Raw genomic sequence first — 12,905 nt, 5'->3', positions numbered from 1 at the left:
TACTATTGATTTCATTAATTTTTTAACAAAAAATATCGAACTATTTTACAATACATTTCACTCAAACAGGCAATAAATTTCTGTCAATTACATTTTTTTTTTCAAAAATCAATGAAACTGAAATATAATGATAATTAAAAAAAAAATTTGGTGTAATAGCACCACCTAACTCCTCGAGGATTCATTCATTAAAAAAAAAAAAAAATCATTGAGGATTCAACTTGCCAAAGTAAATGGTATTTTAATGACATTTCAATACCATTTTGTTATATCACATACGGTCCTTTTAATTTCAACCGCAGACAATATGTATGTCTATACATATAGCATTAATAGCATAGCAATTCATTTAAGTCAAATTAAATATAAAAAAATCTAAAATTTAAAATTTAACAATTATAACTCATTATTTTAACTTTATGATCTCTAACTTTGTAAAAAAATAGATATGAAAAAATAGGCTGTCTTCTTATATATTTAACATTAATTAATGGATAAGAAAATGAAAATAAACTACATCACACGCCAGGTGCTTAGCAATAATGATAACAAGTTATTTCTTGTTGTGTAAATAACTTCGCACATTTTATCTATGCATTTTTTTTTTAAATTTTGATGATATAATAATAAAAAACAAATAAAATTTGTTTTATTTATCAAATCAATTTAATATGATTTATTAATAGAATGTTAGAATTTTAATTTTAATAATTAAATTTTAATTTTTGATACTCAAATAAAAAATAAACCAATTTGCATTTTACTTCCCATCACTAATGCCTTAGTTTGGTTTATAATAATAAGCAAACATTATGATTATACATATTAGTGCGGGAAGCCCAACTTTCGCCTGGTTTGTTATGAACATTATTAATATTTTATTTAATTGTTAGTTGATTGAGTTTAAACTTAATGATATGTGCAATTAACATAAAGCAATTAGTAAACTAATTAGAACAGTCTCTACACTTATGTGTGTACTATCCTCTGTCCATGTGCATATCTTTTGATTCATGTAAACGCATACATGTATGGGAGAGAGAAAGGTCGAAGATCTGTAATCATTCTATTATGCTGCAATAAAATTTTTCTAGAAGAAACATTAACATACTTAAATCATTTACAAGATTTGCAACTAAACACCACATTTTACTGTTATTATCAAGATTCCCTAAAGAAAAGCATTAAAGTATCAGTCTCTCAATGTGAACTTGAAAAGATAGTTTTGGTAAAGAAAAAGAAAAAATAAAATCAAGAAAGTCTAAATGAGTAAACCTAATAATATGTTAATAATATGCCTCCAAACATTCTTGTTAGATCTGTCAAGAACCACCGTAAGAATTACAATAATCTAAACTTATTATTAGAAGACCTAAAACTCACTTCAATTCTTAAAGGATTCCATAAAAATCCCAATTATCACAAATCAAGTATGATAATAAGAAAAAGATTAATATAGAAATGTATATGATATGCTAATTCTACTTGAAAAGTTGCACCAATAATAGTCGTTGATTTCTCACCAACTCCTTATTGCACTCAGAATAGTCTGAAAAAAAAATTAAACTAAACAACAAACAAATACAAAAATGATTAACATAGAGTCTATACTCTATATACAATTCAGAAGAAATCCAATATAAATTGAATCCCTTTCATTGGTAAAAAGCATTGTTCTTATGTATATTGAAAGCCCCTATAAATGCAATGTAAACCAAAAAGGATTGAAACTTTAATCACTAAAGATTACTAAGTTAAATAGTGGTCAACTATCCATCAATGGTTTTTTTTTTTTAACACGCAAAGACTCTTATATTTCAAAAGGGACATAATCTGGAGTTTCATTGCTTGGAAAACCCTATATTCAAGCTCATATTAACACTTCAAATGAAAGCAAACAAAAAGAACCATATTATTTTAAATTATTAACTCTTTTTCATGTTTAGGTATATAAAAAAAAAAGAATCAACAAACAAAAAATTGATTTTTAGTTTTTCTAATTACACCAAATGATGAAACAGATACAAAAAAAAAAAAAAAGCTTGTCTCAAGGACAAATGCATCGAAGAATCATTTCCAAACATGGTTGAAACGATTAACTGATTTGTTTTAAACAAATAAACCCAAAAAAAAAAAAAGAAGAAGGAAAAATCAATGAAAAGATCTTTACCAATTGATTAAATAAATTCAAAAAATAGGTCACTCACTAATTAGGCCTCGGTAAGTATTTTTACAAAAAATTCAAGAAACAAATAAATCAAATAAACAAAATCACACACAATTGAAAAGAAATACACAACAATACAAAAACCAAAAAGTTCAATTTAAAATTTACCTCAAACTTAAATAACCTAATATTTTCAACTATACCTACAAAAAAATAAGATCTTATAAATTAAAAACAATGAAAATAAACCAAATAACAAATTCACTCTATAATTGAAAACCATAAAAGTAAACAAAACTAACATGCAATCCTACTAAAATTATAACTGAGACAAATATCACAATATTGCCAAAAACATCAAAACAAAACCAAAAACCAAACTTTTCACTCACTTTTAACCTAATTAAGAAATAATGTTTAACAACTCTTTCAAAAAATCAAACAAAACAAAAAATAACCCAAATACCTAAATAAAATTACCTACTTAGTTTGCTTGAAATGCAAATTTGATTTAAGTAACCGAATTCTTTTAAAACACCTACAATTGAATCTTACCTAAAGTACCTGAAATTTGTATTGATAGAACAAAAGGCCTCATCCCGGTGATCATTGGTTGATTTATAGATAACGACGCACCTCTCGGAATGAAGATGACTAGTGCTAGAAGAATAGGAAGTCAGGGCCTTTAAGCCATTAGATGTTGATTAAAAGCAACTCCAACCTACTGAAAAGTTGTAATTTGGCCAAGATGTTCTTTGATCCTTTGGTCAATTTAGCTCTGGGTCAGTTGTTTTAACGTCTACCTAAAATTACACAAATAATAAGCATAAAAGTACAATTCATAAGATAAATAACTAAATAAAATACAAAAAAAAAATCACTATAATTAACCTTGTGTTTGTAACCTATATTGTGTTGTTTTCTAACTGATGGCTAAAATTTAGATAAAAAAAAGGACTTGTTAACAATTTTTTTCTAAATGAAACAACCAAACTAATAAACCATACTTAATTTTTGAAATTTTTAATGAAAAATCTGTTTAGAAACTAAATACGAAAAGATTATAGTAAACATAAATACATAAAAAAGACAAAACAGAATCAAAATACTTAATGAGTCGTAAGTCAAATAAGTGTCACAAAAATCACAATAATAATTGCAAATTGAATCCAAATAGATATATCCATAAAATGTTAAAAAATATTTTCGAGTGATAATGCTGATTTCTTTTAAGATTAAATAAATTGGTACAAGTCCTTACAGAGGTTTAATTAGCGAGCAACCTATAGACTAAAATATAAGAAGACTCAATCATTGTATCATTTATAGTAGTAAATGTCATGCTTGGACAAATTTAAGCAGCAAGTCTCCCAATAACAGATACTTTACCATCTTTTTCCTTGAAAAGTTTTTAGAAATTAATAAGAAATGGAAATAAAAAATAATTTCATCTAAGGATATAGTGTAAGACATGCTAAGATTGGGTTATGCATATTATTTTATTGCTATATAAGTTTCATAAGCAAACAATTGGATAGCACTATAAAGTATGACTCTTATCACCTGAACCATTTAATATTAAACCAATATCAAATAAAGCTAAAAAATTCATTGTAATTACATAATCCAATTATATTATGAATTAATGTTTGAAAGTAAAATTAAAATAAAACTTAGGAAAATTGCATTTTCAGTGCCTTTTAATTCCTTCGTTCTTCCTAATCAATACAATCACTTGTAATTTATTCTAAAATAGTCAACAAATTTAAAAATGATTAAATACTATCATTTTTCACTACAAACAATAAATAGCTAAGTTGAAAACAATAATTATTTCATACTTTTAATATATATGTTGACTATCTTTCAAGGAAGAAATATATAGCCAAAAAACAAAAATGCATTCATGAATAACAAAGATAGCACTGGCATATGTCATATAAGGTAAGATCATTAATACTAGTCTGTCCAGATTGTAAGACAAATCTTGATTATAGCCACTATTCTTCATGAACTTTAAAAAACACATGGTAAAATTAAGCAAAGACGTGGAAATGATAGGTCATCACTTTACTGAACAATTAACGGATAAAAAAATTAAACTAATGTTGTATCAATGCTAGACAAAAGAATATTAGAGAGATAAACTTAAGCTTAGAAAATGATAGGCAAATTCACATTGGTTCAGTATACACCATAAAAAATCCTTGTAATGGGTACAAACCTTTGGAGAAACTCTTTTTCAATATACACCATAAAATAAACACTTTTTATAAAATATATCGCAATCTAATGATAAAAAAAATTATAAATGTTAAAATTGAAATGTTAAACCTATTGAATAGCTTCTAAGCAAAAATAAGACAGGTATTAATGATTTAGAAAAATTAAACGCTACACCTCTTATTTTTGGCTTTTAGAAAGCCTATTGAATACCTCTTCTAGAAAATAAAACCTTAAATTATGAATCCAGTGAAAATTGAAAACAAATCAAAATCAAAATCAAATTCTTTCATTCATAAACTTGATATTCTGCTGGAATAAAAGATGAAACAAACAATTTTATTGCCTCTTGTTTTTCATTTATAAATTGAATACCTCTAGAATAACTTCCAAGCAAAAATAAGTAGATAAATCAAAAGAATTTCATAAGCTTAAAATTCACTCATTCCCAAAATGCACTTTAACTGGAGCCAAAAAAAGTTCATTTTTATGGCAAAAAAACAAGAGGTTTACTATTATGTTGAAACACACTTTGCAAGAGAAAAATAACAACAAAGCAACATGATTGCTATAATAAATCATGGAATAATGTTAGAATGAAGCATCATTTTCTTTCTATCAGAATCTTCAAACTATCAAAGACATGCCTAAGCCAACCAACCAAATTGGTTACAAAGATCTATCAAATCCGCAAGAACATGGAATACTGGAATCGTTAATGAAGTTAAAGCATGATTTTTAAAAATGAACACCACCAAGATCCTTATTAACATCCATATCCCCAAAAGGTTTTGCTTCTTACTCATCAGCTCTTCAATTCACCTCTATAATATGGTCTTTAAAAATACAAACAATTATTGTAAAATATCAACCATAATTATCTTTTAGTACTCAATCAGCTTTTTTTTTTATTTCCTAATCAACTCAATTGATCAACTTAAAATCCCTACTTCCTAAATTAGGAATCCTAATCATATATTCTATTAACTGAGAAAGGCCAGATAAAATTATCCAATTCTTAAAGGACATTGAATTAAAAATCGTTTAAAAAGGAAAAAGGCTTAACAAGAAAACTCAGTGTAGGTTCACAACTTTATGATGAAAATAGAATAAAAACTACCTTATATTAAACTCCTCAGACTTATGAACTACTTCTTGGATAGCTTTATCTGCTTGATTATTCATACCAAGATTGGAACAAAAACACCTCTGATAATTAAAAAAATTAATGTTTGTGATAATTTAGGTGTAATTTGAGTTTGTCAAAAGTTACGGTTCTTAAAGAAGCTAATGAGAGAGTTAGGCTTTTGGGTGATTTCAAAGTGGACTACTTATCAATTTAAAAACTCTTTATCAATTTAGAAGCTGAAAAAGTATATTATAAAGAAAGCACATTTAAACACAGTGAACCTCTTTAAAGATGTCGACCTAGCACATTATTAATATATCCTTCATGTAGTTACTTAGATAGCCTTTTTTTACATCAAAAAGGGAAAGCAAATTAAATCCCAAAATGTTAATTCTAAATGCAATCCGAAATACATAAAAGAAACATTGAAAAACCTATAAACTCACAATGGTAGAAATCTTAATTCAGATAATAATTTAGAGAAACACAAAGAGGTCAACAAAAACATCTTAAGAAAAGAATTTTAATTCAAAGTGGATTGTTTATCAATACAAAAAGATAACTTTGATTTTTTTGTTCTTTCCTAATAGTTACATGTTCGCAATTCTTCATCCAAAGAATAAAAGGCAAATTTTTTTTTTCAAAGATGAAAAACATGGCTTAAAAAAAAACCAACCAATTAACCTATCTCTTAATCAAATTTACATTCAAAGTGCTTTCAAGAGAACTATATATAACTTACTCTAACAACAATACGAGGAATACACTAATCAACAGAAACACATTAAGAAAGAAACAAAAAAGGTCAACACTAAAAGAAATACACATGTCAACAAAAACATTTTAAGAAAAGAGAAAAAAAAAAACCTAACTATCATGACCACTATCTTTAAGGGATGAAGTTGTTTGATTCATTATGTCATTTAATTATACCAAGACATTATAAAAAAAAAAATTTTAAAAACAAACAAACACTTGATAAGCATAACAAATGAATCAAATATATAATGTTAAAAAACAAACGCTACATATAACTTAACAAACCAAAATACACAATAAAGCAGAACAATACATAATAGAATTTATACTAACCTAAAAATTTAATATCCAAAAACCTTCAAAAAACCCTAAGATAAAAAATATATATTAATTGAAAACAAAATCACAACTTCATTCAAACAACATGCAAAATAAAATACTCTTAAAAAACATCACAAAATATGCACTAAAAAACTATGTTTCTATAAAAAAATGATTACAATACCAATAAAAAGAAGCGTCATCAAATAAAACAACAACTAAAAATTGATTTTTATATAACATCAAAACAAGCAAAAACAAAATCTTCCAAAAACAAAATTGCATTCACAACAATATGTAAATCTCATGATAAGAAAACTCAAACCCTATTCAACAATCAAACTCCATTAAACAAAATTAAAATTTATAACACTAAAATCATCCAAAAAAAAAAAAAACCCCCACATTCAATTAAACAATAAAAAGAAGTAAAAATTTTACTAAAAAATGCCTGAAAAATAATGAAAGAAAAAAGAACCAAGAAATACACACAGATAAGTCACTATTTTAGGCCAAACTTCCTTTCTTTCAAGCTGTAATGGAAACCAAAAAAAGAAGTTTCAAAATTTGAATTAAAATACACATGTCAAATATAAAATAATAAAAAAACACTTGTGAACGAAGCTTTTGCCTCCTGGTTTCGATCAAATATAAAAGAATTGCAAAATAAAAAAAAATTCCCATGTTACTTTCAGTCAAATGTAAAACAATTGCAAAAAAAAAAAAAGTATTAATGGCATATCCCTTATATTTTTTTATATAAGATAGTATAGATACTAGAAAAAAATTATATTGTAATGATTGAGTTGTAATTTTTTTATTTTGATGAAATATAAATTATTTAATTTTTTTACTTTAATAATAAATTAAATATTAAATTTTTTTTAGTAATTTTTAGTTTTTTATTTTGAAAAATATAATATTTTGAAAAAAAAAAAATCGATACTTTTATTATGTCACACAATTATAATTGGATAAGTATTGATTTTCATTTTAAATAAAAGGAGATTACTTTAAAAAAATTATATAGATTAAAGTCAAATCCAAAATACATATATGACAATTTAACATATCAATATAATATTTATCTACTAGAAACTTTAATCAATTATCAATCAAATTTATTTACCCACAAAATCAAAAACTATTAATATCATCACTCATTTAAGTTAATTTTTTAAAGAAAAAAACCAATAATTTTAATGTGATGGAAGAGACATTTTTATAATTATGATAAGTATATATTATAATAATTTTGATCAATAATAATAAAAAAATATTCACATAATTGTAATAAAAAATATTATAATAATTTTAATTAATTATGATAAATAAATTTTAAAATTTCATAATAAAAAATTTATTATAACAATTTTGATTGATTATAAAAAAAAAAAGCATTACAATCAATTTAAATACCTATCATTCAATTATCACATAATTAAAAAATATTATCATCATTTTCAAAAGGATTACTTTTGTTTTATTGTATAAATTGCATAGATTGTATGGATATATTTGAAACTTTGACAGAAAGACAAGTAACGATTTCATACCATTCTTTCTCATCAGACCCCACACGCGCCTTCTGACGGAGGTGATCCACCTCAAAATCTATGGTTAGCATTGTTATCTTTTACCTCGTCATTTTGGGCCCCACAAAGAAGTCCTCCAAAACCAAATCCAACGGCGGAGATCTCGTCCTAGGAACCGCCTTAGGGTTTTTTCAGAAAAAAAAATCCCTTCTTTGCGGTTGTTGCTACTCCTTCAAAACCTCTCCTTTTTCTCAATTCTGAACCTCATATTCTCACGCGCCGCCGCCTCTTCATCTTCAGCCGGCGGCAAATATCCATTTCCCTTTCTTGCCCTTCCCTCTCCTCCCTTTAAAACACAAAAAAAAAAGAAAAAAAAAGGAAAGTTTGCTTCTTTAGGAAGGTTTATCAAAGCACTTGGGTTTAGTTAATATCAGTTATCTCTCTAGGTTTTGTTGATTAATAACAAGAGGAGAGGGAAGAAAGAAAAACCCAAAAAAAAAAGAAAAAAAAAAGAGAAAACTTCGAAAAAAAGCATTTTTTTTGGGCTTTTTTTTTAGAAAGATGGCACAGGTTCAAATTCAGGGGCAAAATGTGAGTGTCAACAATGGAGCTGGAGGGGTGAATGACCTGTTTGTAACGACGTCGCTTTATGTTGGGGATTTAGATTTGAGTGTGACGGAAACGCAGCTTTATGAGTGCTTTAACCAGGTGGGTCAAGTGGTTACGGTTCGTGTTTGCAAGGATTTGTCAACCCGGAGGTCTCTTGGTTACGGTTATGTCAACTATAACAACCCTCAGGAAGGTTAGTTTTCAGTTTTATAAGATTTAGTTTTTTTTTTTTTTTTTTGGTTTGCCTTGCTAAATATTGTGTTTAGTGTAGATTTGATGATTTTTACATTCCTTTATTTGCCTTGTTTAATAATGGATTGTTGCTTTGATTGGTATTTTGAATGGTTTTACAAATATAATTTGACTAATGATTTAAGTTTTAGACTTACTTTTGCATTTTGTTTGGATGAATTATGAAAGGACGGAAAAGGTTATGTTGGTTCAATTTGAAATGGATGATAACTTTTTTCCAGTAAAAATTTTCAAGGGCACATTACATTATCAAGCTGATTTAGGCAGGAAATGAGTGTAAGTTTTGACTGTGTTCTCTGAAGTGTAAACTTTATTCTTCACATGAATTTTCACTGTTGATTTTCTGCTTTAGATGAAATATCTTGTCTTTTTATTAGAAAAATATAGCAAACGCCGTTTTGTCTCAGTTTGGCTTGAATTTCTGTGTATCAAGCAGCCAGGAACTGTACCTCATGGAGCCTTCTTTGATACCAAGTGAACTATTAACCATATACTTAATGTTGAGGTGCATTAAGTGAGTATTTATATGGGGATTTTTCATTCCTGTTTATTTCCGTTTCAGTGTGTCTTCCCATACCAACCCATGGAAGCCATGTGATGATATGTACTTGGCCTTTCTCGATACCCTGTAATGGGTGAAGGGAGAATGATTAGCTAGAGAGAAAATAGGAAATGTAATATTATAAGTGCTTTTCAAATAGACAGAAATGAAGAAAGTTTATAAAGATAAAAACAGCAGAATGTGAGATTGTAGCCTAATGGAAAGAGAGTAACGCATAGTATATCCTTACTTCCAAATGCTTCTATGTTATCTTCTCAGGCTTCCTTGTAAATCATCAACCAAGTTTGTCTCTATCAGCAAGGTGGAGACCAACTCAAGCTGTGGCTTTCGTTATTAGTACATATTATTTGAAAAAAACTTTACTAATATTTTGCCTTCACCATTGATCCCCTGAAAAAAAATGTTTGCTCTTTATTCTTCATGACATTCTCTTCTGTTCACTTACAGCTGCAAGGGCATTGGACCTTCTGAATTTCACTCCTCTAAATGGAAAGCCTATCCGGATTATGTACTCAAACCGCGACCCTAGTCTTCGTAAAAGTGGCTCTGGGAATATATTTATCAAGGCAAGAAAAATTTGACAATCATGTGGTTTCACATGCAGCTTTGTTTTATAAATCTGTGCTTCACAAATCTCATATGGTTTATTTTTTGTTTGTTTTCTGTTCTTGTTGGATCTGGCAGAATTTAGATAAGGGCATCGACCAGAAAGCTTTGCATGATACATTTTCTGCATTTGGAAACATTCTATCTTGCAAGGTAGCCACAGACCCCTCTGGCCATTCAAAAGGTTATGGCTTTGTACAATTTGACAATGAGGAAGCTGCCCAAAAAGCAATAGAGAAGTTGAATGGTATGCTACTGAATGATAAGCAAGTGTATGTGGGCCCCTTTGTTCGAAAGCAGGAAAGAGATACCGCTATTAGCAAGACAAAATTTAACAACGTCTATGTAAAGAATCTCTCAGAATCAACAAGTGAAGAAGATTTGAAGAACATTTTTGGTGAATTTGGTCCAATCACTAGTGCTGTGGTGATGAGGGAACCAGATGGGAAATCCAAGTGCTTTGGGTTTATAAACTTTGAGAATGCAGATGATGCAGCTATTGCCGTTGAATTCCTCAATGGAAAGAAATTTGATGATAAGGAGTGGTATGTTGGGAAAGCCCAAAAAAAATCTGAAAGGGAGGTTGAACTGAAACTTAAATTTGAGCAGACAATGAAAGAGGCAGCGGATAAATTTCAAGGAGCAAATTTGTATGTTAAGAATTTGGATGACAGCATAGGTGATGAAAAACTTAAAGAGTTATTCTCTCAATATGGTACCATAACATCATACAAGGTTTGCTAGCATGTTTTCTATAATAGTTAAGTTCAATGGATTCTGGTAATCGGTTGACTGAAGCCAATTATTTAATTTAACAGGTTATGCGAGACCCTAATGGAATAAGTAAAGGATCTGGGTTTGTTGCATTTTCAACTCCAGAAGAAGCATCTAGAGCTGTAAGATGAGAATGCTGTCTTTACTCTCATGATCTTATAATAAGCTAATAGTTTTTCTTATTATGACAGCTTGTGGAGATGAATGGCAAAATGGTTGTAAGCAAACCTCTTTATGTGGCACTAGCTCAAAGGAAGGAAGATAGGAGAGCTAGGTTGCAGGTATGTTCTCTCAATATTTGCTCTGAGCCTGGGGCAACAGGATGGTTTTTGATTCTTTAGCATGCTAAAGCATGTAATGGGCTTTTTACAGGCTCAATTTTCTCAAATGCGACCAGTTGCAATGGCACCTACACCTCGTATTCCAATGTACCCACCTGGTGGTCCAGGTCTTGGGCAGCAAATATTCTATGGTCAAACACCTCCTGCTATTTTTCCTCCTCAGGTAACTATTTATTTTGCATTTTATTTCTTGGCATTGTTAGTCATAGAGGTATATTTTAACTTTCCGAAGTAATCAATGTATTTGTAAATCTGCTTTAGAAATTTATGGACCTTTTTTTTTTTTCCGCCAGGCTGGATTTGGATATCAACAGCAGCTTGTCCCTGGTATGAGGCCTGGTGGGGCTCCCATGCCAAATTTCTTTGTACCAATGGTTCAGCAAGGCCAGCATGGTCAGCGTCCTGGTGGCAGAAGGGCTGGGGCTGTTCAGCAAAGTCAGCAACCGGTTCCGTTAATGCAGCAGCAGGTTTGTTTAATCACTTCTTGGATTTTGTAATATCTTTTATAAGTATGTTCATATCTGAAAATACTTCATCTGATGGTTCATTTAAAAATCAGATGCTACCCCGAGGGCGGGTCTATCGCTATCCATCAGGGCGTGGCCTACCTGATGTTTCAATGCCTAATGTTGCTGGAGGCATGCTTGCTGTTCCATACGATATGGGTGGCATGCCGATGCGTGATATTTCAGTTTCGCAGCCAATTCCAATAGGAGCCTTGGCCTCAGCACTTGCAAATGCTACTCCAGATCAGCAGAGAACAGTATGCACTGCTTTGCTTTATTTATTTGTTATTTCTATGTTCTGTATAGTTATGCTGTCCAAGTTTAGATTATACTTGTACCACATTTTAGTCAATTTTAGAATGGTTAATTACAAAAGTTAAGAATTATGTTGAAGAGTATTATACTCTAATATTTAAAAAATATAGAGTTCCCCTATTGAGATGTGAATCTTTATTAGTAACATTTAATTTCCTTCTTTTATACATTTAAATGATACTAAAAGCTTGCTATGGTGTTTTTGTAACTATTCCTTTTTAAAAAGTTTCAGTGCAAGTTTCTGAAAATGGATAACTTACAATACTATTTTGGTTAACTGAAATTTTTACGTTGGGTGACTATTGTAGATGCTGGGGGAGAATCTCTATCCACTTGTTGAACAGCTGGAGCCTGATGCAGCAGCTAAAGTGACAGGGATGCTTCTGGAAATGGATCAGACTGAGGTTTTACACTTGCTTGAGTCACCCGATGCTCTAAAAGCCAAGGTTGCAGAAGCAATGGAGGTTCTGAGGACTGTTGCTCAGCAGCAGCAGACTGGTGGTGTTGCTGATCAGCTGGCTTCTTTGTCATTAAACGACAACCTTGTCTCCTGAGTTTGAATGCCTGCTAGAGTTTTCTCCTTAGATGCTATGGTAGTGTCGCCTTTGTTGAGTTCAAATGAGTTGCTTCATTAGGAGGATAGAGCTGGTTTGATTCTGTACTTTTCCTAGTGTGTTTTGGAACTTCAATACCGTTACTTTAATGCTTTATAATTGATTGCTGTAACTGAATATGCACTTTCAGTGCCTTTTGGATTGAATTGATTGAGTGGTTTTTGGGTGAAAATTTGCAGGTTCGTTGGGTGA

At 29.6% G+C, this 12,905-nt stretch overlaps 1 protein-coding gene across 1 annotated transcript; it reads left to right on the top strand.

Annotated features, from left to right (window-relative positions):
* Positions 1–8,354: 8,354 nt before the first annotated feature.
* Positions 8,355–12,885, top strand: LOC111308963 (polyadenylate-binding protein 2-like). The gene is made up of 9 exons (XM_089746819.1): positions 8,355–8,936; positions 10,005–10,123; positions 10,242–10,898; positions 10,982–11,059; positions 11,129–11,218; positions 11,310–11,441; positions 11,572–11,745; positions 11,838–12,041; positions 12,408–12,885. The coding sequence occupies exons 1-9, from the start codon at positions 8,696–8,698 to the stop codon at positions 12,651–12,653; spliced, it is 1,941 nt and encodes a 646-aa protein (XP_089602945.1). The 5' UTR covers positions 8,355–8,695; the 3' UTR covers positions 12,654–12,885.
* Positions 12,886–12,905: the final 20 nt, after the last annotated feature.

Source organism: Durio zibethinus, chromosome 2 (assembly GCF_047325235.1).
Source record: "Durio zibethinus cultivar Kanyao isolate XHJ-2024 chromosome 2, ASM4732523v1, whole genome shotgun sequence".
Taxonomy (NCBI): domain Eukaryota; kingdom Viridiplantae; phylum Streptophyta; class Magnoliopsida; order Malvales; family Malvaceae; genus Durio; species Durio zibethinus.
This window is presented reverse-complemented; position numbering and strand designations above follow the sequence as displayed.